This window comes from Mauremys mutica, chromosome 11 (genome assembly GCF_020497125.1).
Source record: "Mauremys mutica isolate MM-2020 ecotype Southern chromosome 11, ASM2049712v1, whole genome shotgun sequence".
In the NCBI taxonomy this organism is placed as follows: domain Eukaryota; kingdom Metazoa; phylum Chordata; order Testudines; family Geoemydidae; genus Mauremys; species Mauremys mutica.
In genome coordinates, this window is record NC_059082.1 from 44,832,542 (window position 1) to 44,858,751 (window position 26,210).

At 52.3% G+C, this 26,210-nt stretch overlaps 1 protein-coding gene across 9 annotated transcripts in view; it reads left to right on the forward strand.

Annotated features, from left to right (window-relative positions):
- CD276 (CD276 molecule) overlaps positions 1 to 26,210 on the forward strand; it is a 99,023-nt gene that overhangs the window by 24,709 nt on the left and 48,104 nt on the right. For 4 of the 9 annotated variants that reach the window (XM_044979147.1, XM_044979151.1, XM_044979148.1 and 1 more), the window contains 4 exons: positions 6,980 to 7,143; positions 7,581 to 7,709; positions 20,325 to 20,675; positions 21,885 to 22,181. In XM_044979147.1, coding sequence (XP_044835082.1) covers positions 6,980 to 7,143; positions 7,581 to 7,709; positions 20,325 to 20,675; positions 21,885 to 22,181 — 941 coding nt within the window. Of the gene's footprint in view, positions 1 to 6,180; positions 6,218 to 6,467; positions 6,803 to 6,979; positions 7,144 to 7,580; positions 7,710 to 17,521; positions 17,656 to 18,636; positions 18,660 to 20,324; positions 20,676 to 21,884; positions 22,182 to 26,210 lie in introns of those variants that run through there. The other 5 variants (XM_044979153.1, XM_044979152.1, XM_044979150.1 and 2 more) reach the window with 5 other exon arrangements.

Genomic DNA, 26,210 nt, shown 5'->3' on the forward strand with positions numbered 1-26,210 from the left:
GAACCTTTCCCCAATTCCCCCCCTCCCCCCCCCCCCCAGTGACACGGCTGGGGCCCGGGCAAGGGAAGCGGAGCAGGCTGGGGCCGCGTTGCTCTGCTTCCCACGCTGCTGCCGGTGAGTGCCCCGGCCCCGGCCCCGGCCCCGGCCACCTTCCCGGGCTCCGCCATGCCCGGCAGCTTCACCCCCTTCCCGGCCACCACGCTTGTGATCCTGCCGTGCTCCCCACGCGGCTCTGGCCCTGCGCTGACCTCGCCCCGCTCTCGCTGCCAGCCACTAGGATTTAAAATCCAAGCCACTCGCCGCTAGGCACCATGGGAATGCCCCCTCTTGCCTGGTTTAAAGGGACAGGTGCACCCGCTGCGCTACGAGCTGACTGCCACGAGCAAGGAGGCGCTTCCAGAACACAAGGTCTCAGCCCGCAACGTCGTCCCCGTGTGAGTGTAAAAATTAAAAAGCCACCACTTTTGGGGAATGTCCTCCCCCCTAGCTATGCTACTGGGTCAAATCTCATGGATTTGGAGGTTTTAGGTTCCCAAAACTAGCTAGGAGTCTGCAAATGTTTGCAAGCTCTAGGGGCGACCTGCGCTGGGGGCCGTGCCTATGTGTGCTGGCCAGTCTCACCTCAATCCCTGGAAAAATCATGGAGCAGGTCCTCAAGGAATCCATTTTGAAGCACTTGGAGGAGAGGAAGGTGATCAGGAATAGTCAACATGGATTCACCAAGGGCAAGTCATGCCCAACTAACCTGACTGCCTTCTATGATGAGATAACTGGCTCTGTGGATATGGGGAAAGCGGTGGATGTGATATACCTTGACTTTAGCAAAGCTTTTGATATGATCTCCCACAGTATTTTTGCCAGCAGGTTAAAAAAGTATGGATTGGACGAATGGACTATAAGGTGGATAGAAAGCTGGCTAGATCATCAGGCTCAACGGGTAGTGATCAACGGCTCGATGTCTAGTTGGCAGCTGGTATCAAGCAGAGTGCCCCAGAGGTCAGTCCTGGGTCCAGTTTTATTCAACATCTTCATTAATGATCTGGATGATGGGATGGATTGCACCCTTAGCAAGTTCGTGGATAACACTAAGCTGGGGGGAGAGGTAGATACTCTGGTGGGTAGGGATAGGGTCCAGAGCGACCTAGACCAATTGGAGGATTGGGCCAAAAGAAATCTGATGAGGTTCAACAAGGACAAGTGCAGAACTTAGTACGGAAGAATCCCATGCATTGCTACAGGGTGGGGACTGACTGGCTAAGCAGCAGTTTCGCAGAAAAGGACCTGGAGATTACAGTGGATGAGAAGATGGATATGAGTCAGCAGTGTGCCCTTGTTGCCAAGAAGGCTAACGGCATATTGGGTTGCATTAGTAGGAGCATTGCCAGCAGATCGAGGGAAGTAATTATTCCTCTCTATTCGGCGCTGGCGAGGCCACATCTGGAGTATTGCGTCCAGTTTTGGTCCCCGTACTACAGAAAGGATGTGGAAAAATTGGAAAGAGTCCAGCGGAGGGCAGTGAAAATGATTAGGGGACTGGGGCACGTGACTTATAAGGAGAGGCTGAGGGAACTGGGCTTATTTGGTCTGCAGAATAGAAGAGCGAGGGGGGATTTGATAGCAGCCTTCAACTACCTGAAGGGTGGTTCAAAAGACGATGGAGCTAGGCTGTTCTCAGTGGTGACAGATGATAGAACAAGGAGCAATGATCTCAAGTTGCAGTGGGGGAGGTCTAGTTTGGATATTAGGAAACACTGTTTCACTAGGAGGGTGGTGAAGCACTGGAATGGGTTACCTAGGGAGATGGTAGAATCTCCATCCTTAGAGGTTTTTCAGGCCCAGCTTGACAAAGCCCTGGCTGGGATGATTTAGTTGGGGTTGGTCCTGCGTTGAGCAGAGGGGTTGGACTAGATGACCTCCTGAGGTCTCTTACAACCCTAATCTTCTATGATTCTGTGATGCTGCTACAGCCTCTCCTAAGTGCACTGCGAACCCACTGACACTTGACTCCCAAGTCCACGGGCCCTGCTTCAGAGCTGTGCTTGGCTGCAGCTGGGGGGCAAGAGGGAGTGCACAGGGAACAGGTAGCTACATGGCACCTTTTTATGGGCCCCTGGATGCTTAAGGTGGCTGGGAGCCGTCCTCATCCTTCTCCCCGATGTAAACGGCAGCATCTCCAAAGCCAGCTCTGTCTGCCAACGATTGTCCCCAGAGCAGCTGCAGAGCAGTGTGCTCTCAGCCTCCCCTGAAGTGCCCCCATGGCAGGGGTTCAAGGGTGGGTGCACTGACATGGCTGTGTGGGGGTCCAGGACTGCAGTGTCTCGGGGGACTGCAGACCAGGGTTGAAGTGCATTTATAGGGCTGGGTGAGGGCTCTAGGACTGAAGTAATGGGATGCTGCAGGTCCAGTGCACTGACAGAGCGGGAGGATGTGTTTGTGGGGAGCATAGGGGGGGTGTTTCTGGACTACAATAGCAGGGCTGTTGCGGGGCAAAGTGCACTGGCACATGCTCTGCCTTTGCCTCTGGATCTCCAGCCTATCTCCTCCATCTCACACTTCCACAGCAGGACTAAAACCAACCAAAACAAACTACAAAGCCCCTGGAAGGCGGGGGTCTCCTGAGCACCTGAGAGAGGTTCTCCCCTTCCCATGGGCATTGCCGACTTCCTAGGAGGAAAGCTGAGGTCTCAGCAAGGACAATACAGTAGAACCTCAGAGTTATGAACACCTCGGAAATGGAGGTTGATTGTAACTCTGAAATGTTTCTAACTCTGAACAAAACATTCAGATGTTTACAACTGAGCATTGACTTAATACAGCTTTTACTCCTGGGGGCATTCTGTGCCAAAAAATGAAAATTCTGTGCACATCTTAAAAATTTGCAAAATTCTGCAAATTTTATTTGTCAAAATAACACCACATAATCACGCCAGTTTCAATTATTTTGGTAATTTATTTCAAAATACTTATCAGCAACTATGTCTGTAACAATACAGATGCACACAAAATTTCCCCCAGGAGTAGAGAGTTAAAGAAACCCCTATTACTACCCAGTTCCTGTTTCTCTGCCCCTTTTGCACCCCCCCCTTCCAGCCCAGTCATGGTGCCCCCCAGCCAATACTCCCCCCCAGCCAATACTCCCAAACCCCCTTTCTCCCCAGAGCCCAGCCACAGGGCCCCCCCTTGCCCAGATTCCCCCCCATTTCCCCCCAAAGTCCAGGGATCCAGAGGGAGACACAGCCTGATGCTTGATCCCAGGCTTGTACCGAGTTTCCTGCGCTGCCCTCTCCTTCCCTCAGGGCATGCTGGGAATTGTGGCTGCCAGGAACCCTCTTGCTCCCTTCTCCTCCCCCCAGCAGTGTCTTCTGTGTGTGAGCTGGGCTATGCCAGGTCCAGTGTCCCCTAGTGGCGGCCAGCAGCACTGCATCCCGTTTCTGTGGGGGAATGGAAATTCTGTGTGCACAACGTTAATTTCTGCAAAATGCTGCATTGCGCAGTGGCACAGAATTCCCCCAGAAGTAAGCTTTGAAACTTTACTATGCAGAAGAAAAATGCTGCTTTTAACCAGTTTAATTTAAATGAAACAAGCACAGAAACGGCTTCCTTACTTTATTAAACTTTTTTTTAAGCTTTCTCTTTATTTTTTTTGTAGTTTCTATTTAACACAGTACTGTACTGTATTTACTTTTTTGAGTGTGTCTCTGCTGCTGCCTGATTGCTTACTTCTGGTTCCAAATGAGGTGTGTGGCCGACTGGTCAGTTCATAACTCTGGTGTTTATAACTCTGAGGTTCTACTACTATGGTCCCCAGACTATGGGGTGTGCCCCCCTAGGGGGGCGAAGAGGAAGATTTGTGAAGGGGGGGCACAATGAGGCCTAGGCCAGCCCCCATGGGGGGTGGGGAGGGAGTGCCTCCCAGCCCTGCTCTGTCCCCATCTCTGCTCCGGCCCAGTCCCAGCGACAGCTCTGGCCCCGGCTTCAGCCACTGGCTCCTGGCCCTACTCGCAGCCATGGTCCCAGCTGCAGCTTTGGCCCCAGCCCTGGCTCGTGGTGACCGGGTAAGGGGAGGTGCGACCAAAAAAGTTTGGGGACCACTGTTCTATTTGAATTTCCCCAAATTACCCAGCATACTTTGCTTTATGTTATATGTAATTTATTCCCCCTGGTACTCACGTGGCACTAAAATCCCTATTGATCTAATTAAAGCAAACCAAGGCATCCAGCAGGGTGGCAGTGAAGGATAACTGGAGGAGAGACCATCGGGCTCAGGCAGTGGGACAGGCTGCTTGTGTTGCTAAAAGTGTGGGGGCATTGTCTAACCCAGGAAATGAGGGCCAGAGGAGCAGGGTGGTGGGAAAATGAAGTGCTCTGGTCTTCCCCAGCTGGGCAAGTTTAGGGCTTAAGCCAGGCAGGATGAAGGATTTGTGGGAGGGCTAGTGACGTGATTATTTCTGGGCTGGCCTCTCAAACCGTCCCAGGATCATTTAACTGAGGGTGTGTGGGAGGCTCTGGGCAGCGACCAGTGCCCTCTGCAGGAGAAGTGGATCCTAGCATCTGTGCTGCAGCCTGTACGCTTTGCCATCCCTTGGACTGTAAGCCAGTCAGGGTAGCCACCAGCCGGTTTATATATGCTGTACAGCACCTAGCGCAGTGAGGCCGTGATCCCTAGCTCTAGGATGCTATCACAATGTACGTTATTTCAGTGGGCTATTCAGTTTCAGGGCAGGGCTGGGGACTGCTGGGCCTCACTGGCTGGAGGGCTGTGCGCGATCTGGGGCTTGCCGTGTTCTCTTTCAGCTGTAGAGTCCAGAGCTGTCAGCAGTGTCAATGGGACAAAGGTCTTGGGGGTTGCCTTGGGGAGGAGGGGAGGAGAGCCTTCCTTTTGGTACAAACTCTGCCAGTGACTTTGAGGGCCCCCCTGGCAGCACTGTGGCAGGGAGAGGGAGGCTGAGCTTCCTCCCCTGCCCTTGCCTTATGCCCCCCCGCCCCCCTCCCAGGTCTGGCCCAAAGAGAAGGGGAAAGCGTTATGGGTCTACCAAAGCCTTTAAAGGGCAACGATTCTTTTTGCTCCCCTCCTGGCCTCTCCCCACCTCCATCGCTCTCACTGCCCACACTGTTCTGCCTCACGTTCCCAGGCTATCTCAGCCCCTGCACCCTAGAGCCGAGCAGGGCTTCCAGGCCTTGCTCTGAGCCTGCTTAGCCCTTCTCATAGAATCTCAGGGTTGGAAGGGACCTCAGGAGGTCATCTAGTCCAACCCCCTGCTCAAAGCAGGACCAAACCCAACTAAATCATCCCAGCCAGGGCTTTGTCAAGCCTGACCTTAAAAACCTCTAAGGAAGGAGATTCCACTACCTCCCTAGGTAACCCATTCCAGTTCTTCACCACCCTACTAGTGAAAAAGTTTTTCCTAATATCCAACCTAAACCTCCCCCTCTGCAACTTGAGACCATTACTCCTTGTTCTGTCATCTTCTACCACTAAGAACAGTCTAGATCCATCCTCTTTGGAACCCCCTTTCAGGTAGTTGAAAGCAGCTATCAAATCCCCCCTCATTCTTCTCTTCTGCAGACTAAACAATCCCAGTTCCCTCAGCCTCTCCTCATAAGTCAGCCTTGCCAGCCCCACATATTCACAAATCTTGAGTTGGGCCCCCTAAAAATAATTGGAATGGCTTAAAAATCCCAATTTTGACCAATAACAACCTATTTCTGGCTCTGAGCCTTCGGGGGTCTCGCTTTCCAGCTTGTCGCTGCCAGAAATGGACTCTTAAAGAATTTTTTTTAAAACTTTCCCTTTATTTTTTTCGTAGTTTCTAGTACATAGTTATTAGTTTCGTAGTTTCGAGATTCTGCTGTATTCGTTTGACTCCAGGAGTTGGGGCAAGCCACTGACAGCACGAGGCTCATGAGAATTGGCTGCCCTGCCTCCTGGAGGTGAGACCTCTGACTCCACCCATGGGTCCTGGCTCTGTGGGGTTAGGCTGTGAAAAGTGGCGCCCAGAGACTGAAAGAGAGGAGAAAGAATGGGGGGAGGAGAGCAGTACGTAATGGTAAAAGCCCCCCGCGGTGTATAACACGTATGAAGGGTCCCTGTGTGCCAGCCGAGGTCTTGTGACTCTTCTCGTCCTTGGGCTGCTCCGAAGCTGGCTGGAGTCTGTCTCATTGCACGTGTTCCAACGGGAACGAAGCCGGACAAGCCTGGCCTCTTTGAAGCATGTGGGTGAGAGAGGCAGCGTGTTCATCACTGGTAACGGTGGCCGTTGCTGAGGGCAGGATTATTTTCATTTTGGTAGCATGTAGCGGCCCAGTTGAGATTGGGGCCCTTTGGCTGGGCGCCGTATGCACGCCTCAGGAGAGACTGCCCCTGCCCCAGTCAAGACAAGAGCTGTTTATTCCCAAAGCAGAGAGACCAACTGACCTTGCCAGGGCTGTGCCAGGAGTCAGTGGCAGCAGGTCGTAGAGTGCAGCTCTCTGGAATTCCAGGCCAGTGCCTGACCCACACAGCCATCTCGGGTGGTTGGACTGAGCATGGCAGGAGGTGGGATCCTGAGCTGGATGCACCCACACTCTGAGCTAGTGCAGCCAAGGCAGGAAATACTGGATTAGGAGAACCAATGGCCAGACAGTGGGCAACTGGGCTGTATGGGCTGATGGCCTGTCTGAGCCGATGCAGGAGGCAAGCCGAGTTTGACCCCTCCGAGAAAGAAGAGTGCCAGAAAGTCCATTACATGCCCTAGGGACCTTGCTATTGCTGTTGTACATGGAAGGAGATCAGATGCCACGGTGATGGGCATTACTCAGGGAGGTAAGTAGTGGTAGGACACAGGCCGAGGCGGGTCTCTGGCTGAGCTGATGTGCTGACTCTTCTGCGCTGTTGGGGCTGAGCTCAGCCCTGCCTTCAGCTCTGTTCCTGGTGGGCCCAGCCTGGAGTCCCTGCTGTCCACGGCAGTTCATGCTGATTGTTGTGTCTCTTTCTTTTCAGCTCAGGGCAGTTCCTGCTGAGAGGGAAGATTCCCTTTGCCAAGGACACGCGGGGCCTTGCTCTCCCCTCCCCACCGCCCCCCACTGACGCTCTGGGATCTCGCCCTGCAGCACAGATGCCCTTCCCATTTCTCTTCCTGGGCCTGCTGGTGCTCGTTCCAGCCGGTGAGTGGGGCTGGGCAGTGTGTGGCTCTTCAGGATGGGAGATGGGACACTATGATGGTCCAATGCCCCGAGTGAGACCTTTGGCCTGAGTTACAATCCCCACAGGCTGCCATAGGTCCAGGTCCCATTCCCATTGGGGTCAGTGGGGGCTGTGACTTGGTGAGGAACAGGATCAGGCCCTTTCTCCATGACACCGACTCCTGGGATGTGTGGTGTGAGGGTCGGGATTTCAGAGGGGGCTGGAGCTCATCTGGCAATGACGTGAGACCCTCCCGCCCGGCTGTCTCTCCCCTCTGCTCCCAGCCCTCGCAGGGGAGGAAGAAGGAGCAAAGAGCCCAGCAACTCAGTGCGGCTTTGCTCCCTCCTCTCCTGTGAGGACCAGGGGCAGAAAGGTTCCTCACCCTGCCCCTCTTCCCCCCCCCACTCCTTCCCTGCAGCATCCAGTCTGGGAAGGAGCAGAGGGCAGGTGAAGAGCCTCTGGAGCTATCCCCCTCCCTCCCAGCCTGGAAAGGGGAGAGAGGACCATTCTGCAGGTTTGGGGATGGAGACCCCCAGGAGGAGCAGAGGTGAGGCTGGAGGGGGCAGAATGAATGGTGGGGATAAGCAAATGTGGGGTGAGAACTCCAGCAGGAGGGGCCAGATCAGCTCCTGCAATACACCACTTGTCACCCATGTGCTGGGTGTGGGCAGGGGAGTTGGCCATCAGCAGATGGACTGATGAACCGCAATAGAGTCTTTGGCCCTGCAATTGATTCTATGGGCGTCTCTGAGAACAGATGTTCTCATGACACTTCAGAGCTGCAGGTTTCAGCTGGGCTATCAGGAGAATGGTCTTTCTGGCAGCATTTCAGTTGCTTCCATTCCTGGCTGAAACCTCAACATGAAATAGTGTTTGTTTCCCACTTTGGGTGTAAACTCAGGTAGATTTTGACTTCTCTAGAGTCACAGAACCTGGCTGCAGTTCTTGGGAGGGGCATGCTGGGTGGGTGGGAGAGGTTCTGGCAGCAAAGGACAGAGGCAGGCATGGTGCCGGTAGGGGAAGCATGCTCACCAGCAGCCCTTGCTACACCATTGGGAAAGAGGTCGTTTGGTTTCCCCCTGTACCCACTGCAAGGGGAGGCTGGCAGGGAAGGACTAGAGCCGTGGCCCAGTATTGCTGGTAGCACTAGTGGCCTCCGTGCTCGAGTTCACAGGAGCTTCTGCAGCCGTCTCATGGATGGCCCCTGTGCAGCAACATCGGCAAAGGCGAATTCTCCTGCAGTGGGGCAGCCCTATCAAATCCAGAGGCGGAGCAGCCCCATTCGGTCATATAATCCTGCTTGCTGCCAATGCCATAGGGGATCAAAAGATGGATCTTGTGTGGCAGGGAGACCAGCTGAATTCAGATGGTTTTGTTTGTCCCACCGCCAAGTCCTGGAGGAGCTGTCTAATTGGTGATGCTCCATGGAAGTGTGGGGCTGGGGGAAGAGGCTCCAGCAGTGTGACTCTTGTCCAGCTTGGGAGCGTGGAGCCAGGCTGCTTTGTGCCTCTGCAATGGGTGTTCCCAGTCGGCTTGGTAGGACAGGGCTGAGTGAGGGAAGTTGCGGGCCTGGTCAAATAGTGCAAATGGAGCGGTGCGGGAGCAGGGGTGATGGCTGGGTTGGGAACGGGTTGCAATGGCAGATCAGAGGGCGGGGGAGGAGGAGAGGACCAGAACAGCAGGGGGCACTGGCCAGTACCGAACCATCTAGCACAGGGGAGGGCAAACTATGGCCTGCAGGCCAGATCCAGCCTGTCCTGGCCCCGCGCCACTCCTGGAAGCAGCTGGCACCATGTCCCTGCGGCCCCTGGGAGGGGAGGGGGGCAGAGGGCTCCATGTGCTGCCCTCGCCTGTGGGCACTGACCCCCCACAGCTCCCATTGGTCGAAAACAGGAACTGTGGCCAATGGGAGCTTTGGGGGTGGGACCCACAGGCAAGGGCAGCACGTGACGGAGCCACCTGCCCCACCCCACCCCCAGAAGCCACTGCCAGACATGCTGTCCCCTTCCGGAAACGGTGCGGGGCCAGAGCAGACAGGGTGCCTGCCTTAGCCCCGCTGCGCGCCATTGCCATCCCGGAGCAGCTCGAGGTATGCGGCATCGCACTGGAGCCCGCACCTCAACTCCCTCCCCTGATCCCCCTAACTCCCTGCCCTGAGCCCCCTCCCACACTCTGCACCCCCTCCTGCACCACAGCCCTCTGCCCTGAGCCCCTTCCTGCACACAGGACACCCTCCCACACCCCACACTCCTTCCTGCACCCCAACCCCCTGCCCAAGCCCTACATTCATGGCCTTGCATACAAGTTTTCCACCCAGATGTGGCCCTTGGGCCAAAAAGTTTGCCTACCCCAATCTAGCAGGTTCCGTTTTCCCACACTTGATTTAAAGGCTAGCACACATGGCGTCCAGAGAGGGAGAGACAGGTAGGATGACCAGATGTCCTGATTTTATAGGGACAGTCCCGATTTTTGGATCTTTTTCTTATATAGGTTTCTATTACCTCCCACCCACTGTCCCTATTGTTCACATTTGCTGTCTGGTCACCCTAGAGACAGGCAGGTGAGGTAGGTCATTCCCTGACGTGGCTGGAGGTTTGATAAAGTCAAACCTCTGGCTCCATCTAGTGTCTGAGAAGGAGTCACACACATCTTCCACTGGGCTTTATTCCAGATTGCAAGTATTGATGTGGCTGCTGCGCAGTACCTGTTAATTGCCTCACACCTGTGGCACCTGCAGGATGGTAGGAGTCCAGAGTGGTGTCGCACCTCCCCTCCCCCCCCGAGCTGTGATAATTTTCAGATTTTGTTTTTTCTTGAAACATCTAAACCACACTGAGTGCCTAGCGTGAGAAGTTCCAGATCTAAAGCAAACTTCCTACAGCATAAAACCCACGGCGTACTGCTTTTCCCAAGCCTCTTCCTTTTTTCCTTTTTCTCTAGCCTCCTCTTTCCCTAGGCTGTGATGTCTTTCCTTCACTCTCTTCCTTTGCCTGCATTCCCCTTGCATGAGTTAGTCCATTATTTTTCCTTCTTTTAAAATATTTTGCTCTCTCTCTCTTTTCCTCTAACGTCTCTTTCCCAGGGCATGTATACACTACAAAATTAAGTCGACCTAAGTTACATCGATATACAGTAATTACATTGCTTTTGCCTGTTCACACCACATTTCATTAGCAGTGCTTGCATCGATACAGAGAGCAGTGCACCATGGGTAGCAATCCTCATGGGCGGCATGTGAACCGCTGAATGGGGGCGGCTAGCCCCAGCCCTGCCCCTTCTGTCAGAGGCCCCTCCCCTTCTTCCCCCCGCCTGAGCCCAGAGGCCCCCCACCGTGGCCTCCAGCCCATGCCCCAGGCTTGTGCCCCCAGCCCCGGAGCACCAGGAGGGTGGGTGGTGTGGCCCCAGCCCCAGAACGCTGGGGGAGCCACAGGGTGGTAAGCAGGAGGGAGCCTGGGGGTGGAGTGTGGGTGGGTCCACGCCTGGCTGTTTGGGGAGGCACAGCCTACCGCAGCATATGATATCTGCTGCCCATGGCTATCCCACTGTGCAACTCACTATCATTTGGCACAAGGTGTTTTGGGAAGGGTTTGCAAAGCCTCATGGGCAAACAAGTCACTCAGAGGTGACTGGGACCCTGGGGTCAATGTCCCATGATGCAGTTTTCTCCATCCCATAATATTATCTGTATTATCAGTGGGGTTCCTGAACTGTGGTGGGGCAATAGATGTCATGCATATTGCTATCTTGGCACCAGACCATCTTGCCATGGAGTACGTCAACAGAAAGAGCTACTTGTCTATGGTATTGCAAGTGCTAGTGGATCACTGGATGTTTTACCGACATCAGTGTGGGCTGGTCAGGGAAGGTGCATGATGCGCACATCTGTAAAAACACAGGCCTGTTCCGAAAGATGCAAGCAGGGATTTTCTTTCCAGACTGGCGGATTACTGGGGATGTGGAAATGCCAGTAGCGATCCTGGGAAACACAATCTGTCCCTTGCTCCCGTGGCTCATGAAGCCATACACCGGCCACCTCGACAGCAGCAAGAAAAGCTTCAACTACAGGCTCAGCAGATGCAGCATGACTGTTGAATGTGCCTTTGGCCATTTGAAAGGGTGCTGGTGCTCTCTACTCAAGGATTGGTTATAGCTGCCTGCTGTGCACTTTGTAATATCTGTGAAGCAAAGGGGAGAAAAGTTCTGCCGGGGTGGAGCGCAGCGGTGGAATGGCTGGCTGCTGATTTGGTAGGGGTAGTGCAGTGGCCACGGAAAATACGTGGAATGCAATGGTGGGGTGTGTGTGTGTGTGTGTGTGTAGGGAGGTTCTGGAATGCAGTTATCGATAGACTGCAGTGGGAGGTGAGCATGGGTGACTTGGACCTGAAGGTCTAGAAGAGTGTCCATCTGGCGCTTGAAAAGCGCTATCATGTCCTGCTGTGTGTGTCTGTCCTTTTGATGTGCGTTTCTCCTCTCCACACTCTCCCTTTCCATTCTTTTTGCAAGGGAGATTCTCCAAGCCCTCTGCTCGGTATCTGCAGCACCAGAGCTTGCAGGATCTCTTGGAACATGTTGTCCTGCGTCTTTTTTCTTCTGCTCCTTGTCTGGCTGAGCCACTCTGCTGGTGTGGATAGAGGGATCTCAAGGCCACATTTCCAGCTGCAAAAGACACAGTGCACGGAGGTACTATTGTGAGTGTATTCACTCACCTTGATTCACACGCATTACAAGCACTACATTCTCACTTCCCTTTGGGATTCATAGAGCATGGCAGCAGTCCCAGCCATGGTGAGTACTGCCTGGTGGAGGGGTTAATTTGGGACAATAAGGGTGGGGGAGCATATAGGGATCAGTAGATGCAGATACGGCAATTGAACCGAATCCTGGCACTGTTTTCCAGGTGGTGGTGTTTTTAGCTGATAGCTCACTCCTGAGGGTAATGGAGGCTGAAAGGGAACAGGTCCTGCACACGTCTGGCTGCAGGCTGGGTCCATGTGCTGCTAGCATGTGTGCTGCAATGGTGCCTGCTGAAGTAATGGCTGAGTGGCGTGGGAAAGTGTCCTGCTGCAGTGGAAGAAACAAGACAGCACCCACCAGACACCTTCGACAGAGGATTGCAAACCACCTCCAGGAAAGTTTCCTAGAGATCTCTGTGGAGGTTTCATGGGACATCCTGGTGTGCATAAACAAACTATTCCGCAGGGCCCCCTCTGCCTTGCTGTACAGGGGAATGAGAAGCAGACAGTAACTCTACCTCCACTGTTTACTTCACTACCTCTTGTTGCCTGATTAAAAAATAGTAAATGAACAGATGTGTCCCTGCAATATCAAAGCAAACTGCATACCGGTACTTACCAGAGGTTCCTTTCCCTGCATCTCACTCGCTGGTGCTGGATGGTAGGGACTGGCTTGACTGCTGTGGCATCAGAAAGAAGTCCTGGCTAGCCACCCCACTGGATCACCGGTCGCCTGTCCCCCATATTTCTCCTCCTCATCTTCCTTATTCAACATCTCTTCCTCACTCTGCATTGCGGGGGTCTGTGTCTCCAGCTCCCCCGAAATATCCAAGGGGAGCTTGGGGTTGCTACTGAGGATGGCATGCAGCTTCTTATAGAAGCGGCATGTCTGCAGCTCTGCACCAGAGTGACTGCCTCCCTTGCCTTCTGGTATGCCTGCTGTTATATCCTTGGGGCAGCCGGTGTAGGAAGCAATCACTTGAGGCCAGAGAGCAGGCAGCTAACCAAAACCTCCATTTTATTTACATATATACAGAGAGCTCCTCAGCCGGTTGAAACCGGTTGAGCTAACCCATAATAATCTAACTCAGTTGCCATAGCAACAAAACCATGACAACCAAATACACAACATATTCCTCCCCCCCTAATAAGAACATCCCCTAAATAAAACACACACTAGACTAGAGAAGGAGGGTAGACTGCCTCCATTCCCGGCTAAACCCTGGGGATTATTTTGCCCCATAACCGTGGGTTCGCCCTAGCTAAAGATCCAGCCAATGAGGAGGCCTTCTGTCTCTAGGTGGATTACGGCGAACTACTGGTGTTATTGCACCCGAAAGCACTAGGGGCTCAGGGTCCGCAGCACGAACAGGTGAGGAGGTGGTATCAGCTCGTGCTGGGCAAAGGGGTATCTCAGCCGCCGGCAGTAATGGAGGAGAACAGTCAGAAACAGGTGACTCGTGATTCGATCCCTCACCAGAAGAGGTGAAGTCAGACCCCTCAACTGCAGATGAGTCCTGAGGACTGGCATGACCTGGCAACAGCTGATCTACATGTCGCCGCCAGGTAAGATTCTCTGCAGTCCGGACTGTGTAGGAAACAGGTCCTGTTTGAGTGATGACTGTGGCCGGAACCCATTTAGCTCTGGAAGTATAATTCTGAGCCAAAAATGGCTGTCCCGGGCTAAAGGTTCGGTCTTTTGCTCTGGGTGCCCGTCTGATGACTTGATATTGCTGCTGATGTTGCACAATTTGTCGGGGTTCAGAAGGTTTCAGCAGATCAAAGCAAGTGCGCAGCTGTCGTCCCATCATTAGAAAGGCCGGAGATGCGTGGGTCGTAGCATGAGGTGTGTTTCTGTAGGAAAGTAAAAAGGTATCCAGACGCTTTTGAATGGAGTGTTGTCCCCTTGCTGATTTCAAAGCGTTTTTCATTGTCTGCACAAATCTTTCAGCTAATCCGTTGGTGGACGGATGATATGGTGCTGACGTGATGTGGTGTATCCCATTTGCTTTCATAAAATTTTGAAACTCCTGAGAAACGAACTGCGGTCCGTTGTCGCTCACAAGTTGTTCTGGCAGACCAAAACGACTAAAGAGTCCTCGTAGTTTTTGGATAGTACTCTCTGCAGAAGTGGACTGCATTATAGAGACTTCTGGCCATTTAGAATGGGCATCTATTGCCACCAAGAACATGCTTCCTTCAAGGGGGCCAGCAAAGTCAACGTGAATACGTTGCCACGGGTTTTCAGGCCAGTCCCATGGGTGTAGGGGTGCCCACTGGGGTGCATTCCTCACACCCTGACATGACATACAAGCTTTTGCCTTCTCTTCAATAGCGCTGTCCAGTCCAGGCCACCAAAAATAGCTTCGTGCAATTTCCTTCATGCGCACTATTCCACAGTGACCGGAATGTAGCTGTTCTAACATCTGTGATCTCAGTGGTGGTGGAATAATGACACGTCTCCCCCACAACAAACAACCAGATTGGACCGATAACTCCGTCCGCTTGGACATGTAGGGAACAAGGTCGGATGAGACCGGAGAGGTTTGTCGAGATGTTCCATGCATCACCAGGTCCATCACGTGGGACAATACTGGGTCAACGCGAGTTGCCTTCTTTATCTGAGTAGCAGTGATGGGTGTATTCTCTACCTGTTCAAAGTAGAAGATTTCCTTGTGGGCACTATCTTGGTGTTTGACCGGCAAAGGCAACCTTGAGAGGCCATCTGCATTGCCGTGTAGAGTGGATTTCCGATATTTGATTTCATATGTGTGTGCTGAAAGTAACAATGCCCAACGTTGCATACGACTAGCAGCTAATGGGGGAATGCCTGTGTAAGGTCCAAAAATTGATGTCAGAGGTCGATGGTCTGTGAGAAGAGTAAATTTTCGCCCAAACAGGTACTGATGAAACTTCCGAATTCCAAAAACAATTCCTAATGCCTCACGTTCGATTTGGGCGTAGTTAGTTTCTGCTTTGCTTAGAGTGCGTGAAGCAAAAGCAATAGGTCTCTCTTCTCCTGAAGGCATAATATGTGACACGACTGCTCCCACTCCATAAGGGGAGGCATCGCAGGCCAATTGCAGTGGTAAGGATGGATCAAAGTGCGTTAGAACTTCAGAATTTAGCAATGCATCCTTAGCTTTGTTAAACGCAACATCACAGGCTTCAGTCCACTTCCAGGCCTTGTTCTGCCCAAGGAGCTCATGAAGTGGTTTTAGCAGTGTGGCTAACTGTGAGATGAACTTTCCATAATAGTTCAGGAGTCCTAGAAACGAGCGCAGCTGGCTTACATTTCGAGGTGGGGGAGCCTCCACAATAGCTTTAACTTTTGCAGGGGCCTTATGAAGACCTGCAGAATCAATGATGTGTCCCAAATATTCAACAGAGGGCTTGAAGAATTCACACTTGTCTTTGCGAACTCGTAGGCCATACTCTTCCAGTCTTTGTAGGGTAGCCTCTAAATTCTTTAAGTGATCCTCTTCATTTCTTCCAGTGACCAGGATATCATCCAGATAGCACTGAACTCCTGACAAGCCACACAAGATCTGGTCCATAGCCCTCTGGAACAGGGCGGGAGCAAATGTTATTCCGAAGGGTAGACGACAGTATCGATAAAGCCCCTTATGAGTCACAATAGTCAACAGCTCTTGGGACTTTTCATCGACGTGCATCTGTAAATATGCTTGACTCAGATCAATCTTACTGAACTTTTGTCCCCCAGCCAGGCCTGCGAAGAGGTCATCGATGCGGGGAAGCGGGTATTGCTCTGCACACAACACTGGGTTGACAGTGACTTTAAAATCACCGCAAATCCGGAGAGAGCCATCTTTCTTCACGATTGGAACGATAGGAGTGGCCCATGAGCTATGGGTAACTGGTATTAGGACTCCATTGGTGACCAGGCGCTCCAGGTCTGCTTCAACTTTTGGCCTGATGGCATATGGCACAGTTCGGGCTTTCAGATATTTTGGTGGACTGCCAGGTTTAATGTTCAATGTCACAGTGATTCCCTTCATACTTCCCAAATCATCTCCAAAAACAGCAGCATGTTTCCTTAGTATAGGGGTTAGACTGGTTTCTTCTTTAGTCATCCGTTGCACTTCTGCCCAGTTCAGTTGAATCTTCCCAAGCCAAGACCTACCCATTAAGGCTGGGTAGTTACCTCTCACCACAAACAGTGGCAATTTAGCCACCTGTCCATTGAGCTCCACCTTAACATCAATAGTGCCCAGCATAGGCACAGCTTCTCCCGTATACGTCTTCAGAACAGTTTTTGTTGCCTTAAGCGGAAGATGCTGTAGCTTTTCTTTATACACAGTCTCGGAGATCAGTGAGACGGCTGCACCGGTGTCCAGTTCCATGCGTATACGTTTGCCATCCAATAACGGGGTTACCCAGTATTCATGTGAGCCCATTGCCAAAGACAAAACATGCAGTGGCACTTCCTCTTGCGATGAGGTGTCACCTTGATCATCCTGGGTCTGCTCTAGGGTATGCAGGGTTCCTCTTTTTGTCGGCCAGACCACAGGCCTCTTTTTCTTTTGTTTACAGGCACACTCAATGTGTCCCTTTTTGCCACAGTGTCGACACACCAGGTCCTTACACCAGCATTCTGATGCCTGGTGACCCGGCTTACCACAGCGGTAACATTCTTGACTCTGCACAGTTTTGTGGGTCGGTTCTTGTGACACTTTTTGCACCCTAGGGGGTGCACCGATGTATTGTGCCTCCCTTGTAGCCAGTTCCATGGAGACAGCAATATCAACAGCCTTCTGTAAGGTAAGCTGAGCCTCTGTCAGTAGGCGCTTCCGTATAGCTTCACTGTACAGGCCACACACTAACCTGTCACGCAGGGCATCATGTAACATTTCTTTAAATTCACAGTGTTCTGCTAGCTTTTTTAAAATGGCTACAAATTGTACAACTGTTTCATCTTCCTTTTGGTCTCTTTTGTGGAACCTATATCTTTCAGCAATTACCAGTGGTTTTGGGGAGAAATGAGACCCCAGGATTTCCACAATGTCACTGTAAGATTTAGTCTCAGGCTTAACAGGGTGTAGTAAGCTGCGTAGCAGAGAGTAGGTTTTAGCCCCTACAACAGTTAAGAATATTGGCACCTTCTTCGCTTCTGTAATGTCATTTGCAATACCAAAAAGCTCAAAACGCTCAGTATACACATGCCACTGCTCTGTATTCTCATCAAAAGGCTCCAGGGGCCTGGTCAGAGTAGCCATGATTTTTAGTTTCACTTTCACAGTCAGTGCAAACAAGCAGCTTTTTTGTTTGTTTGTTCTTTACCTTAACTTCTACTTCCTTCTGTTACTGGAGCAGCACCGGAGTCTCACCCTCGTCGCCAGTGTTATATCCTTGGGGCAGCCGATGTAGGAAGCAATCACTTGAGGCCAGAGAGCAGGCAGCTAACCAAAACCTCCATTTTATTTACATATATACAGAGAGCTCCTCAGCCGGTTGAAACCGGTTGAGCTAACCCATAATAATCTAACTCAGTTGCCATAGCAACAAAACCATGACAACCAAATACACAACACCTGCCACAGCTCCTTGGCTTTCACACAGCACTGCTGTGGGTCCCTCTTGTAGTCCTTTTCCCCCAGGCGATCTGCTTGTTATATGTTGCTGTTTCTACTGCTGGATTGGAGCTGTGCCAGCACAGCCTCTTCTCCCCACAGACCCAGGAGATCCCCCTGCTCCTGTGTAGCCCAGGCAGGAGCATGTTTGCTGCATGGAGCCAGCAGGGTCAGCTGGGCAGTTGCTATGTGAACTCTCCATGCCGACCAAACAGGAAATGGACTTTCAAAAATGTGTGGATCTTTAAAAGGGGAGGGGCATGTTCCTGCGTACCTGGCAGCTGGGCAGCAGAGTTCGAAACAGTGACCAGTGTGGGGCATTGCGGCAGTGTGGGGCATTGCGGGAACCTGTTGGAGGCCACTAAAGTCAACAAGAGTAACGCAGTGTCTACACTGATGCTGCATCGACCTAACTATGTTGACCTAAATGCTGCTACCTCTTGTGGAGGTGGAGTTAAGTTGGCGTAGCGGGCGAGTTACATCAGTGGGAGCAACATTGTAGGGTAGACGCTTCCAGAGTTAGGTTGATGTAAGCTGCCTTATGTCGACCTAACTCTGGAGTGTATATCAGGCCTCATTCACGTATGGATATTTTCTAAATCCCCTTTTCTCCCCATCTCTCTTTTCTGTCAATCCATATTTGGAATGGGGATATTGGTAAAAGCTGTGCTAGCAGAGCTATGTGTGGTGGGCAAGTGCCATTTCTGCCGGCTCACCCTGCCCCTGTGCTGGGCAGGAGGCCAGAGAAAGGCAGCTGGGAGAATTGCAGAGACAGGGAATGGTTGCACCTGCGGAGCTGGTTGAAGTAGATGGGCATCTAACTCAAACTCCACAAGACGGGAAACTGGCAGAGCGATGAAATGTACAAAACTGGATTCATCCTGAGGCAGTATGGCCAGGGCCATTAGAGCCAGATTCAGAACGACTCCTTCCTGTGGGGACACACACACAGGGCTGTGTCATCGTCTGTTGTTTGAATGAGATCTTGGAAGGGGAAAGAGATCCACAGGGAACAGATGGGAAACGTCACATTCTGGAACGGTGGTAATGGAGTTGAAAAGAACAATGTGTGTTCCTCCAGAATCAGCTTACTGCTTTAGGGCAAAGCATAGAGTGAGCATGCGTGCGTGTGTACACATGCACGTTCATGCACCCTTCAGTGAGGGAACATGGGTAATTGAGAATGTTCCCCTAAATGCCCAAAGACAGCTGATGCCTAAGGACTGTGCTGGCACTTGGGGAGATATGGACTGTCCTCTCAGCTCTGCCATTGACCTGCTGGGTGACCATGGACAAGTCATAGCCCTGCTCCATGCCTCAGTTTCCCCTCTCACCCTTTGTCTCTTGTTTCTTTAGCTTGTAAGCCCTTTGGGGCAGGGACTGTCTCGCTATGTGATTGTACAGCGCCTAGCACAATGGGGCCCTGATCTCAGCTGGAGCCACTGGGCACTGGTGGAATATCAATAATAAGGTTTTGGGGCCAATACCTCTATTGTCACTTCAGCAATTGGTTTGAATCTTTGTCGGTATAACATCCGGTATAGTGTGCTAACATCAGCTTGCTCTCCAGATTCCTCTGACAGCAGAGATGCAGCCAAGGGTAAAATCTCTGCAGACTCTTTCCCTGCGAGCACCTTCCTGTTACAGCCAAGGCAGGAGCCATGGGTATAAAAGGAGACCGCTGCCCTCGTTAGTGATGCTGAGTTACTCTTTCAGGATGGTTGCGCACTGTTGCGATGAGAGACCTAGAAGGAAGAGGATTTTGGCAGAGGATGGTTGTTTGCTGTAGGGCATGCTGCTAGTAATATCGCAGAGCTGGCAGGAGGGCTGTGGGTTGACTTACAGGCAGAAGTTACAGCCATGAATACCCTGCACCGATGCTGAGCTGAGCGTCCCCTCTAGGCTTGGGTAGCTGCTCCATACCCTGTGATTCCCCTCAGGCGGCGCCATCTGTGGGCCTCTGCCATTGGGAGAGGGTTCAGTTAGTGGTGGTGGCCAGCTGAGGGCAGCAGTGCTGCAGATGTGGGGGATAGCGCCTATTCTGTGATGCCTGCTGAGACTGGCTCCTGCTGCAGCAGGCTGTGTTGGCTCAGCTCTTTCATGCCTTAACCCAAAGGGACTTGATATGGATGCTGTGATTTAATGGGGCTTTCTCTGCAATCACACTGCTGTGAGCTGTATTCCTGTGAGCTCCCACAAGCTAAGCAGGGTTGGCTGGGTCATTTCTGGGATGGGAGACCTGCAAGCAAAACAGAGTGCTGCAGGACAGAGTGCTGGTGAATCAGTAGGGGGCATTCTAAGCAGTAGGGGGTGTTGTGCTGTTGGGTGAGAGCTCACATCCTGACCACTGTGATCATTAAGGATCAGAAGAAGAGGGGTTGTTAACCCATAGTGTCCTGACCAAATTCCAACTGTACAGTTTGCCTTCCTCAAATCCCTAGCAGTGCCAGCTGGGTTTAGAGTGCTCCTTTGCTTTCTGCCCTAAACTGCTATGTTCTGTTGCCAGGCAGCTGAGGTGGCCATAATGGTTATGTCTGTATATGCAGCTGTATCGTGCAGAACCCAGGGGTGGGGAGTGCCTGTTGACTCCATGTGCAGAGAAGGAAATGGAAAGGCACCTCAGTGCTTTGGCCCTGGGGGGGTAAAGCCTAACGTCCCCAGAGACCCCCTCCCAGTCTAGGGGAGGGGAAAGCTGAGCTGAGGTTACCCTCTGGTTGTCCAGGGGCCCTGCGTCTCTAGCCCTGGTTTGCATGGTGCTGTGGGCTGGGAGGGGTTGTGCTGTGGCAGTGTTTTTAGAGATGTCTCACTGTCATGTGCCTTTTTCTCCTCTCCTGCCAGGCTCAGTGAATATCCGGGTCCCTGATGACCCTGTGATCGCCCTCTTTGGTCGGGATGCCATCCTCCACTGCTCTTTCTCGCCTGATGCCAGCTTCAGCCTCGCCGAGCTCAGCCTCATCTGGCAGCTGACGGACACCAAGCGGTTGGTGCACAGCTTTGCCAGCGGGCAGGACCAGCTGGCCGACCAGGGCAGTGGCTATGTCAACCGCACAGCCCTATTCTACGAGGAGCTGCCCCGGGGCAATGTCTCGCTGCTGCTGCGGCGGGTGCAGATCTCCGATGAGGGCAGCTTCACCTGCTTTGTCCGGGTCCATAGCTACAGCAGTGCGGCGGTGACGCTGCAGGTGGCCGGTGAGAGACAGGAGGAGGGGCTGGCTGTGGAGAGACACCCGGGCAGGGCCCAGCCCCTCATGTTCCTGGCAGAACCATGCTCATCTGGGGCTTACCCCAGGTTCCCCCCACAATCTAGTGTCATCCCCTCACCCTCTTCCCTCCCACAGCACCTGCTGTCCTGCTCCCCGTAGTCTCCCTCTCTCCCCCTCCATCCCTTGCCCTGTTTTCCTCCGCAGTTCCTGTCTCTTTCCCCTCTTGCCTGACCCAGAGTCCAGCCATGGGTGGGTGGGGTCTGGGAGGGTTCAGGGTCCTGAGCTGGGTTTGTGATTCTCTCTCTCTCAATAAGGGCTGATCTTGAACCCCCAAATCCAACCTCCCTAGCTCTGGAAAGGGTTAGACATGGGGCTCCCAGCCACCCCCCACTTTCGCAATTTGGGCCCATCTCTACCCCCCTCCCGCTGTAGTCCCCTGCCCCGGGGATCCCCTCTCAGATGCTATGGGGACGGGAATGATTTAAATTACCTGGATAGCCTGTGTGCCCTCCCTCCTCTGGGGAATGCCAGCTGCTAGCCCCAGGAATCCATTGAGGGGCTCAGCTGAACAACTGCATTAAAATCCTGCAGCCGGCCCAGTGCAGTTAGCCCTCATGGTTCCCCCCAGCCTGGAGCATGTGAAGGGATGGCCCCAGCCTGCCAGTCCCCCTTGGCTGGCCCTGGCCTCTGATATGTCCACAGAAACCTCCCTATGGGGAGGGGAAAGGGGGTACGTTCTCAGCCCCCAGGTCCCATTAGAGTGAATAGGTGTCACGTATATTGGGTGGAGGGTTAGATGCCATGAGCCCAACTGATGTCCAGCAAGAGGGCGCAGAGGGGCTGCACTTTGTGGGGTGTTTCTGCACAGCTCAGCATTTTGCCTGGTGGGCTGTTAAGCTATCTGGAGCATCTGCAGCTCCCTCCCCCATCTCCAGCTCCCTAGGTCATCTTCTCCATGGCCTCCCAGCAGAGAGCATTGTGGGAAAGTTGTCCCAGCATGCCCTTTGCTGAATTTCTGAGGTGCAGGGAAGGGGTGGGGTGGGAATGGTGGCCTGGGTCCCAGTGGTGTGATGACTGTGGGGTGAGAAGGCCATGGGGGGGGGAGGGGAAATGACCTTGCATTATTCATCAGCACTCCCCTCTGGCCAGCTGGCTAACTTCCATTGCCTCATACCGGCTCTCCTTTCCTTTTCAGCTTTGTATTCGAAGCCCAACTTGAACCTGGAGCCCAGCAAGAACCTGAAGCCAGGGGACCTGGTGATGGTGACCTGCCACACCTTCCACGGCTACCCTGCGGCTACGGTACTCTGGCAGGATGGCCAGGGAAACAACATCACGGAGAACGTCACCACCTCCCAGGTGGCCAATGAGGAAGGGCTCTTTGATGTGCAGAGCATCCTCCGTGTGGTGCTGGAGCCCAACAGCACCTACTCCTGCCTGGTGCGGAACCCTGTGCTGCAGCAGGAGACTCATGCCTCCGTTACCATCACTGGTGAGTCAGGCAGGGTGTTATGGCAGGGTTGCCCAAAGGCTCTGGGCATCCAGAACTTGGATCCTCAGGCTGGAGCTTTGGCCTCCCAGTTAAAACCTAGAGAAGGGTGAAGGTGATCCTGGAAAACGAGGATTGAGCAAAATATTCCCCCTAGATGCCAGCCCAGTCTGTCAAGGGGCCCGGAGCTTGCCTAGGCAGCAGTCTTCCTGCCTTCCCTTTGGCCTCTTGGCCTCTGCCTGGCCTCCATGCCGTGCTGCAGGAACCTGGCCCTCACTGGCTGATGCGAGTCTCTCTGATGTGCCGCACTGCAGGGGGATCTTGGGCCGAGTCAAGAGGAGTGCATGGCAAATCATTCTACCAGCTGGAATGATCCATAGAGGGGCAGGCTCTGGGCTGTGGGAGACGCTCCACTTGGAAGGTGCAGCCTGGGAGGAGCGGGGGAGCAAAGGTGGCTTCACATCACCTGCACTCTGGGCTGCTACAGGGACAGAAGCAACCTGCACCGTAACCTGGAGCAGCCCAAAGGGTTGGTCTTAGGGCAGCCTCCCCTGCACTGCTCAGCAGCCCCAAATCCCTGTGTTCCCTCCTACCCGTGGCATGCCACCAACACTGGGGGCTGAGGAGCGGGGCAGTGTGGGGCTGCTTATACTGGGAGTTCTCCCTTGCCCCTATACGCTGCTGGAGCAGCATATGGGGCCAGAATCTGGCTCCTAGTCTTCACTCTGTCTGCAGCCCTGCCAGCTGCTTTTATGATAGACCTCCAAAGGACCCCTGGGAGGAAGGGGATGTGATGTGCATGGTTTGGTAGGTGGCGCTCTTCTCTCTGAGTCAGCATGGAGCTAGTGCCCAGCATGACACCAGGGGGCGCTATACTGCCAGCAACGCAGTCCCAGCTGAAATGGAAGTAGAGGTCCTGAGTGCTTGAGATTATTAAAGATCCTTTTAGTGAAGCCCCAGCATCTTGCATAGACCTCAACTCAGGCAGTTACATTCCACCAACCTAAATCTCCTTGGTATATTTCAATAGGGTAAGGTGTTTTTCACGTTTTTTCTTACACTGTTGTGCAGCTGTGAGCTGTTAAAGCGTTGGTGTTCCACCCTAGAGGTGGCTGCAGTGATCCCTGTGTGTTCCCCACAGAGCACACTGGGAGCCTTGGGGCTGTAAAATTACTATTAAGTTCCACTAACATCCTAATAAGTAACTTCCCTAAGCAAATCCCTGCTATTCCTGGGCCACGAATATACCTGTAGTTACAGTAATCCTTCCAACCAGGAGCCTACCGTTTTTCAGTGTAACTCATGTCCTGGTGAAGTTCCTGGTAAGTGGCTGAGCCTTAATCAGTGGGCGGGGCATTCACTCAGGCCAGGGCTTTAAAAAGCCACGCACAAGCGACCAGGGGCTGCTAACAGGGAGTTTCGCAAGGGAGTTCTCCAGGTGAAGGAGGAGCAAATACAGCATCTGTGGGGTAAGTGACTGTCTGTAGTGTGTGTTTGTTTGTGTTTGGGGGTTACTTGCTGTGTGCTGGGCTTGTGTTTGTCAGTCTGTTTGTTTGTTTGGTTGTTTGAAGGACCGTGTGCTGTGGCTGGCAGTTGGAGGCTGTGAGCTTCAAAGGAAGGTTTGAACGCTAGAAGCCTCTGGTAATTGGCTGAGCCTTAATCAGTGGGCGGGGCATTCACTCAGGCCAGGGTTTTATAAAGCCGCGCACAAGCGATCAGGGGCTGCTAACAGGGAGTTTTGCAAGGGAGTTTTGCAAGGGAGTGGGAAGGGAGCGGGGGTCCCTTGTCGGTTCTATCTGTGCCCCTTTAGTCCCTTTAAAACCTATAAAACAAACCACATTCAAAACCTCTTTCTTTAAACCACCCTTTCATTAACTAGGAGACAATGCAGGCAGAAGCCCAGCAGCAGAGTGGGGGCTATCCAGTTTATTGCACTGAGTGTAGCATGTATGATTACCTGCCCTGTGGGCGGGTGGCGTATGTGTGCAGTCGGTGCAAGGAGCTCCTGGCCCTCAGAGACCACGTATGGACTTTGGAGGCCAGGGTGGCGGAACTGGAGGAACTAAGAGAGGCAGAGAGGTATGTTGATGAGGCTTTCTGGGATACTCTAGAATTGTCCCACCTCCGGTCAGACAGCCCCTGCGCTGTTGAGGAGGAAGAAAGGCCCAGGGAAGCAGAGCAGTCAACGGGAGCAGAGGGAAACCTTCCCATAGTTGGGACCCTCCTTCCAGATGGTGCTGGGGTTGCCTCTCGCACTGAGGTTACCTCTCTCGGGGAGGGAACTCCAGTCACTAGGAAAAGGCAGGTGTTAGTAATGGGAGATTTGATCATTAGAAACATAGATAGCCGGGTTTGTGATGACCGGGAGAACCGTATGGTGACTTGCCTGCCTGGTGCGAAGTTTGCGGATCTCTCGAGGCATCTAGATAGACTTATGTGTAGTGCTGGGGAGGAGCCGGTGGTCATGGTACATGTAGGTACCAATGACATAGGGAAGGGTAGGAGAGATGTCCTGGAAGCCAAATTTAGGCTGCTAGGGAAGAGACTGAAATCCAGGACCTCTATGGTGGCATTCTCAGAAATGCTCCCAGTTCCACGTGCAGGGCCAGGTAGGCAGAGCTCCAGAGTCTCAATGCGTGGATGAGACGATGGTGTAGAGAGGAGGGGTTTACGTTCATTAGGAACTGGGGAAACTTTTGGGATGGGGGGAGCCTATACAGGAGAGATGGGCTCCACCTAAACCAAAGTGGAACCAGACTGCTGGCACTAAACATTAAAAAGGTTGTAGAGCAGTTTTTAAATTAGGATATGGGGGAAAGCCGACTGCTGCAGGGGAGCATGTGAATCGGACACAGACTTCTCTTAGGGGAGAGTCTGATGATAGAGAATCTCCAGGTTATAGTCAGGAGCAGAGGACGGAAGAGGATAATGTAAGGGCCAGATCTGATGATAAACAGTCACATAAAAAAGAATCTGGCACATCAGAAAAGGGCAGACAAATAAACAGGGACAAGTTTTTAAAGTGTTTGTACACAAATGCTAGAAGTCTAAATAATAAGATGGGTGAACTAGAGTGCCTTGTGATAAAAGAGGATATTGATATAATAGGCATCACAGAAACCTGGTGGACTGAGAGCGATCAATGGGACACTATCATTCCGGGGTACAAAATATATCGGAAGGACAGAACAGGTCGTGCAGGGGGAGGAGTGGCACTATACGTGAAAGAAAATGTAGATTCAAATGAGGTAAAAATCTTGAGCGAATCCATATGTTCCATAGAATCTCTATGGATAGAAATGTCATGCTCTAATAAAAATATAACATTAGGGATCTATTATTGACCACCTGACCAGGACAGTAATAGTGATGATTAAATGCTAAGGGAAATTAGAGAGGCTATCAAAATTAAGAACCCAATAATAGTGGGGGATTTCAATTATCCCCATATTGACTGGGAACATTTCACTTCAGGACAAAATGCAGAGATAAAATTTCTCGATACTTTAAATGACTGCTTCATGGAGCAGCAGGTACGGGAACCCACAAGGGGAGAGGCAACTCTAGATTTAATCCTGAGTGTAGCGCAGGAGCTGGTCCAAGAGGTAACTATAGCAGGACCGCTTGCAAATAGTGACCATAATATAATAACATTTAACATCCCTGTGGTGGGAAGAACATCTCAACAGCCCAACACTGTGACATTTAATTTCAAAAGGGGGAACTATACAAAAATGAGGGGGTTAGTTAAACAAAAGTTAAAAGGTACAGTGACTAAAGTGAAATCCCTGCAAGCTGCATGGGCGCTTTTTAAAGACACCATAATAGAGGCCCAACTTCAATGTATACCCCAAATTAAGAAACACAGTAAAAGAACTAAAAAAGAGCCACCGTGGCTTAACAACCATGTAAAAGAAGCAGTGAGAGATAAAAAGACTTCCTTTAAAAAGTGGAAGTCAAATCCTAGTGAGGCAAACAGAAAGGAGCATAAACACTGCCAACTTAAGTGCAAGAGTGTAATAAGAAAAGACA